Consider the following 7573-nt stretch of genomic DNA (forward strand, 5'->3'; position numbering starts at 1 on the left):
CACAGTCGCCCCTTCTTCGCGTTCGTGATGCCTTCATGCCCCACTGCTTTGCGTTCGCAGTTGAAGCTTCGTGTTCGCGAAGGCTAAATGACTCCAGGTCCCCCAGTCCTATTCCTTCTCCGCGTTCGCATCCCCGGTGTCGCGTTCGTGAAGGTTTGCCCAGCTTCTGCCTCGCGTTCGCGAAGGCTAATTCTCAGCAGCCCCAAAATTCCTCTTCGCGAATGCGGGACTCCCTTCGTATTCGTGAAGGACAAAACCAGAACCAGCAACATCAGTTCCAAAACAGCTCGACTTGATCCGATACCATCCAGAAACACACCCGAGGCCCCCGGGACCCCGTCCAATCATACAAACCAGTCCCATAACATAACACGGACCTGCTCGAGGCCTCAAATCACATCAAACAATATCGAAATCATGAATCGCACCCCAATTCGAGCTTAATGAACTTTAGAACTTCGAACTTCCACATCTGATTCTGAAACCTATCAAATCACGTCCGATTGACCTCAAATTTCGCACACAAGTCACATTCGATATTACGGTTCTACTCCAACTTCCGGAATCAAAATCTGACCCAGATATCAAAAAGTCCACTCCCGGTCAAACTTCCCAAAACCTTCAAATTCTAACTTTCACCAAAAGACCTCAAAATGACCTACGGACTTCCAAATCCATATCCGGATGCGCTTCTAAGACCAGGATCACCTGCGGAGCTATTTTCAAACTCGGAATCCCAAACGGACATCGATAACATTAAAATACACTTCAACCCAAATTTATGAAATCCTTCCAAAATACCAACTTTCCACAATAGGTGCCGAAACGCTCTCGGGTCATCCAAAACCCGATCCGGATATACGTCCAAGTCCAAAATCATCACACGAACCTGTTGGAACTTTCAAATCCCGATTCCGAGGTCGTTTACTCAAAAGTTAAACCTTAGTCAATTCTTCCAACTTAAAGCTTCTGAAATTAGAATTTTCTCTCCAAATCAACTCCGAATTTCCCGAACTTCAATTCCGACCATACGTACAAGTCATAATACCCGAAGTGAAGCTATACATGGCCTCAAGCCATCGAATAACGTGTTAGAGCTCAAAACGACCGATCCGGTCGTTACAAACAGTATTTTAGTTATTCCTAATACATGTTATTACTGCTGTATTCAGTACATTTCATGGTTGTATTCATTGTATTTCTAGTTATATTCACTGTATTTTATTGTATTTTAAATCTAAATGTATTCACTGTTTATATTTTGTTCTATTTTAATATTTGTATTCAGTGTGTTTCAATGTTTACATCCTGTATTCATGCATGAATACAGATGTATTCAGCTGTATTAAAAAATATACAAACTTTCGAAATCCATAAATAAAAGAAAAAAATGTATTTATGCAAAAATACAATGTATTTGAGTGAATTTGTACATAATACAATTTATTTATATCATTGTATGTGACTAAATAGCAAAGAAGAGAAGAAAGTTTGCCGGAGATGGCATTTTTCGGCCAAGCAAAATATTGTATAGATTGTATTAAAACAAAAGTGGAGACGAACAAAACCCCGGCCCTCGAATCTTCTCCGCCGTAAAAAAAATTGTAGTATCCGTATAGAGGAATCTATTTCAATATCCGGCGTAGAAGAAAGCCGTAGTGGCCCTCTTGTTTCAAAGTTGTAGAATCAGCCATTGAAGAGGAAATTTGAAGTTTTCTGCTGAAAACCTAACAGTGGAGAAGATGCTTTTAAAAAAAGTGAAGAGAAAAAAAAGCTTGATCCGACCAAAAACCCAAAAACTTTAACACTTACCACGAGAGCAAAAATGTTGAAAGTGAGAGAGTATCGTGCTTCAAAAATCATGAATACAATCTTACTGTGAGAGAGAGATCGTGGAGAAAGAAAGAAGAAATATTTTGCTGTGATTTTGGGAAATAATAACGGAAAGAATGAGAGAGAAAAATGGTACATAGCGTATTTAATGCCTTAATGGTAGTGTATACCATAAATATCTATTTTGCTATTAAAAAAATAAAAAATAGCTATAAAAAATAATATTTTAAAAGAGTTTTAATTTATAATAAATAAGGTGTAAACCTAACCATAGGAGGTAAAATTTCCTTTTTAAAATCATCACCAATTTTGAGGCGCCAAAAATGATGATAAACAAATACGATTGTTGTCGTATACCAACCCAGTCAGCCCAGCAGTCATTTTCATTAAAGAAATTTGTTTAACTTAAACAATAATCCTGTGAGTGATCATTTCTGATCTAGCAGCCTTTTGCATTAAACCTAGGGGAGTTCATAAAAGCCCGAAAAATTGAACCAAACTGCAAATCGAATCAAACCGACCAAAAAACTGATACTTTTTAGATTTGGTTTGGTTTTGGTTTTGAATTTTAAAAATCGATCAAATTTGGTTTGGTTATGATTTTAATAAAAAAATAACCAAAAAACGAACCAAACCGACTATAGAAGTAGTTATTTAAATTTATTGTTACACCTATATGTGTGTGTGTGTGTGTGTGTGTGTGTGTATTTTTATATAAAATTTCTAAAATTTTAATGGTTTATATTTTAAGTCTAGTTTTTTGCTATTATAATAATAATCTAATTCTTTGCTTTTACATTCTAATTTGGTTGGTAGTTTTCTTTTGCTAAGTACAAGAATTTATTTCATGTTAAAAATAATTGATTTTTAATTGAGTACTTAAATTATTCATCACTTTTTAATTCAATTATCATCAATATATCTTGGTAAATGATAGATTTCTCAAAGAGCAATTGGTTTGATAGTGTTACGTTGAAAATGTAGTCTCCAAAATATGTGTTTGGTAGTGTATGTCTCATATTTAAGGAAAAAACCCGATGAATAACCTAAAAACCGAAAAACCGAACAAAATCGATAGAAACCGAATCGATAAAAACCCGATTTAATTGATTTGGTTTTGTTCCAATATTTGAAGAACCGATTTACTTAGTTTGATTTTTTTTTTAGGGAAAAAAAGATCCAAACCGAATGATGAACACTCCTAATTAAACCAATAGTCAACCGAAAGATGTGTTCATAAATAAGAAAACAACCCTAAACCTACCAAAAAGCTTAAAGTACGCCAATTGAACTATCAACCTCCAACAAACAGCATATGATACCCGGGCCCTAATCATTGTTTGTGGTTGTGCAAGAACTGATTCCTAACACAGATTCTATCTGACAATGATTGATCATGAGCTCCAATAGAAATTGGACTATGGTGATGCAAGTGCAAGCAGAGGTGTTCAAAATCGAACCGAAATCGAAAATCGAACCGCAAAAGTGGCTTAATGCCTTATTGGTATTGGGTTATCGGTTTAACGGATGAGAAACGAATTGAAATTTTATTATTAACGGTTTATCGATTTGGGAACGGATTATTCAATTTTTTTATCGGATAAACCGTTAATCCGTTAAGAATTTATATATAATATATATATTAAATATCCCTTCCACAGTTCCACTTATCCATTGTTGAAGAATTTCCATTTTTTTGTTGCTCAAACCTATAACATGCCAACAATCTCCTTCTTTGCATGTTATAAATATATAGGTAAATGAGATCCTAATGCCACCACATGGACCAGATTGTTGGCCAAAAGAAGATAGTAACAAGCGATGGCTTGTGTTTTACGACCATTGAAGGTAACGGTGAAAAATAGTGGGAATACATGCAAAGTAAACTGGCTTTTTGCTAGTATTTATTAGTAACAGTGTAACACGAAGGACCAAAATAGGCCTCTGTAATATAGATTCAGCTAGGCCGATAAACCGCCCGATAATAGCTAAACCGATACCAATCCGCCCGATATCTTATCGGGTGGCTAGCGGATTAATACATTTAAAAGCCAATAACCGATAAGTCAAACCATTAAGAGTAAATAATTGCCCAATCCGCCCGATAAGCAGCCCCTACACCTAGCTGTCTTTCCTGTCTTTCCCCAGCTATTTCATACCAATATAGGTTAATTGACTAATAGCGCTCTTCCACAGGAAAGACCTTCCTCCTTTTATTATAACCAACGTTAAGAAGGAAAGAAACGAGGAAAGGAACAAACATAAAAAAGAAAGCTTGATTGAAATTTGATTGCTGAGTATCACTTCGGTGTACCATTTTAATAAATCCAGTTCACAAATACAACTGAAATGCTTTACTAGAAACAAAGCACCAGAACCAGATCAAATTAAAGATGAACATTGAACATCAATAATCAAAGTTGTTATTGCGACGGACAAGAGAACGCTAGAGGGAACCCACAGTAGAAAGGAAATAAAAAGAAACAACTTCGAAGAAGTCAAAAGACAATTTGAGGGGCAGTTCCCTCACTGTTGTTCATTGTCAGCTTTGGTTTCCTTAATTTCATCTGCGCCATCATCCTGTATCACAAGCAGAAATGTAAAACTATCAATTTTCGGCCAAATGCTTTTTGATTTCGAGGGCAAGAACTCTAGTAATACAGCTAACAGACAAGAAGGAAACAGATATAAACAAAGTACTCAAAATAGCAGAGTTATTTACCTGCATATCAGAGGTCCAGAGAGTAAGATTGTCACGAAGCAGTTGCATGATCAAAGTGCTATCCTTGTAAGACTCCTCTCCCAGTGTGTCCAACTCAGCAATTGCTTCGTCAAAGGCCTAGCCATAAATCAAAAACAAAATAAGATGAAAAGGAAGATACCTTTCACCGTCCACAAAAACTAAACCTCAATCCTGGCTAGTCGGGGTCAACTATCCATTACATTCCAGTTGGACCTCATTTAATCAATTAAGCATCGGTTCCAAACAAAGCTCCTACGCACTAATTACTATGCCTTATTCAAATCAAGATGCAATGACAAAAGATTCATACCTGTTTAGCAAGATTGCAAGCACGATCAGGAGAGTTCAAAATCTCATAATAAAACACAGAGAAGTTGAGAGCCAGTCCAAGTCGGATTGGGTGAGTTGGGGCAAGTTCAGCATTTGCAATATCCTGCAAGCATCGAGACCATAATGAGCAAAATAATCTTTACTCATATTGGGAAAAAATAAGTGGAGCAAATACAAATAGATCTGATGCCTTATTTTTTGAAAAAGAATGACCTTTAATTATGTCAAATAGGATAGAGTGGAAAATACAAAGGAAGCAAACTGAAAAATTGGGAACTCTTCCAAGATCTCCTCTGTTTTGATTTTGTAAAACTAACCTTTTTTGCACTTTAAGATATCACACTCACCTCCATTATTTTATTATTGTTACTCACTTTTGTCTCAATTTAGGTGATACTTTTTCGTTTTTCGAAATAAAATTTACGTATTTAAAAATCACGTAGAAAATACTATAAGCCACAATAATTAATAATTTAAATTATTAAAAAGTATATGAAAAAATTGCGGTAAAAAAAACTCGTTTAACTTTCGAAATTCGAACACCGTCGTATAAATTGGGACAGATGAAGTATTACTTTTTAACAAGAATAGTTAAATGATAAATTTTTTATAAAACTTTAAATTATATTAATTACTTAACACTAAGTATTTTTTTGTTACAAGTTACAACCCATAACGACAAATAATTGAGTCCTAATGAATTGTAGTGATAAGGCCACCCTGCCACTTATCATACCCATCGTGTATTTAGGTTGTTGATTCTCTCTCAGAGAAGGGAGATTTAGTTTGTAGTTCATTACAGAGGTTATTTCAGTTTTATAATTTTTCAAATGAGGTCAATAAAAATATAGCATAGAAATTCATAAATAAAATACAAGATATTTATAGGGTTATTTATTTCTATCCAAAATGTAAATGGACACAAGAGATCATTTCTTTCGATAAAAATTTGTACTCACTCCGTTTCAATTTAGATGAGGTAGTTTTTACTCGGCACGGAGTTTAAGAAAAAGAAGAAACTTTTGAAAATTATTGTCTTAAAAGTTAAGGGGCAAAAGCTTTACAGGACCATGACATTTTTGTGGTTGTAAAAGCTTCTCATTAAGAGAAAAATGGGTAAAATGAAAAGTTTAAAATTAAATTATTTCCAAATTTAAAAATATGTCATTTATTTTGGAACAGGCTAAAAAGAAAAGTAACTCATCTAATTTGAAATAGAGATTCAAGTTGGTCACCACAACCCTTTCGCAGCAATAACTTGGTCGTTCAGGGATTCACTAAATATTACTCCCTCTGTTTCAATTTAAATGACACATTTTCTTTATTAATCCGTTTAAAAAAGTGACACATTTCTATATTCAGAAACAATTTAACTTTAAACTTTTTATTTTAACCACTTTAGCTTTGCCACAAAAATATCACGGCATACAAAACTTTTGCCCCTTAAACTTCTAGGACCACATGTTTCAAAAGTTTTTTCCTTACACTTTGTGTCAAGTCAAGTAAATAATCTAAGTTGAAACGAGTACTTTTTTTTTTCCTTACTTTTTTTATTTCATCTTATTGCCACACTTTCTTTAGTCTAGACACCTTTTTCTGAAATAATCTAAATTAGGAGAGGAAAAATGAAAAGGCATGTCAAATTCTTGCCGTCATTCATTCAAGTTTGTGAACCTAAGCCACATCGTAGCCCTACGTTCTATAATATCTTATTTTATTCCTATCATTAATTCAACCCAAAACAAAACCTAATTAACATCAATCTCCGGGAAATCAGATAAATCCATTCTGAAAATAAATAATCAATGGGATTTCTAATGAGACATATACAAATAAAACACGGTCAAATCTAAGCAAATAGATCTATGAACATTCACCATTTTGAAGATATAAGGGAAAAAATGACATACCTGAGCGGCTTTGTAAGCGGAGAGAGTACTCTCAGCGGCTTCCTTACGTTCAGCGCCAGTCTTAAACTCAGCCAAATAACGATGATAATCACCCTTCATTTTAAGGTAAAACACCTTAGAATCACCAGCTGAAGCCGAAGGAATAAGACAAGAATCAAGGAGCTTGAGAATGCCATCACAGATATTGGAGAGTTCAGATTCAATCTTAGATCTGTACTCCTGAATGCATTTGACGTGGTCCTCGTTTCCCCTCGACTCCTCCTTCTGTTCGATGGAGGAGATTATACGCCACGAGGCTCTACGAGCCCCGATAACGTTCTTGTACGCCACGGAGAGGAGATTTCTCTCCTCTACCGTGAGTTCCTCTGACGTCCCTAGGGATGTCGAGACTTTCTCCATGAACGATACCATTTCCTCGTATCTCTCGGCTTGCTCGGCAAGCTTAGCCATGTACACGTTCTCCTCACGCGCCATAATGGATTCTAATTAGGGATCTCTTTTCTTTTTGGTTGTGTTAATGTGGAAATTTTGAGATCTGGGGAGTTTGTGTGTGTTTTCAAGTGGATTTAAAACTAGTGAGAACAAGGGCATTTGCTGTTGGACTTTTTTAGGGACGGGAGAGATTTTAGGATTTTTTTTTTCTATTTGTTTTTTAAATTTCTTTATTTATGATTTCGTAGGTTAAATATAAGTCGTTGGATTAGGAGATTTTGGAAAAGCAAGTGATTGACAGCTGGATTTTGGAAGCTGTGATTGG

The 7573-nt window shown here is 35.2% G+C and overlaps 1 protein-coding gene across 1 annotated transcript; it reads right to left on the bottom strand.

Annotated features, from left to right (window-relative positions):
- Positions 1–4097: 4097 nt before the first annotated feature.
- On the bottom strand, positions 4098–7304 carry LOC107828339 (14-3-3-like protein B). Its single transcript, NM_001326200.1, has 4 exons — positions 6817–7304; positions 4887–5009; positions 4556–4672; positions 4098–4413 (listed from the first exon to the last, which is right to left on the bottom strand). The coding sequence occupies exons 1-4, from the start codon at positions 7288–7290 to the stop codon at positions 4360–4362; spliced, it is 768 nt and encodes a 255-aa protein (NP_001313129.1). The 5' UTR covers positions 7291–7304; the 3' UTR covers positions 4098–4359.
- Positions 7305–7573: the final 269 nt, after the last annotated feature.

The sequence above is a fragment of the Nicotiana tabacum genome, chromosome 15, assembly GCF_000715075.1.
Source record: "Nicotiana tabacum cultivar K326 chromosome 15, ASM71507v2, whole genome shotgun sequence".
Classification (NCBI taxonomy): Eukaryota; Viridiplantae; Streptophyta; class Magnoliopsida; order Solanales; family Solanaceae; genus Nicotiana; species Nicotiana tabacum.

What these genes read in the sequence shown, in the direction of transcription:
- LOC107828339 (NM_001326200.1), bottom strand. Translation starts at nt 7,290, where the DNA reads ATGGCGCGTGAGGAGAACGTGTACATGGCTAAGCTTGCCGAGCAAGCC. An exon ending in CCGCTTACAAAGCCGCTCAG is followed by an intron (nt 5,010 to 6,816) that starts GTATGTCATTTT and finishes CGATGCTTGCAG; the next exon opens with GATATTGCAAATGCTGAACT. An exon ending in CTTGCAATCTTGCTAAACAG is followed by an intron (nt 4,673 to 4,886) that starts GTATGAATCTTT and finishes ATTTATGGCTAG; the next exon opens with GCCTTTGACGAAGCAATTGC.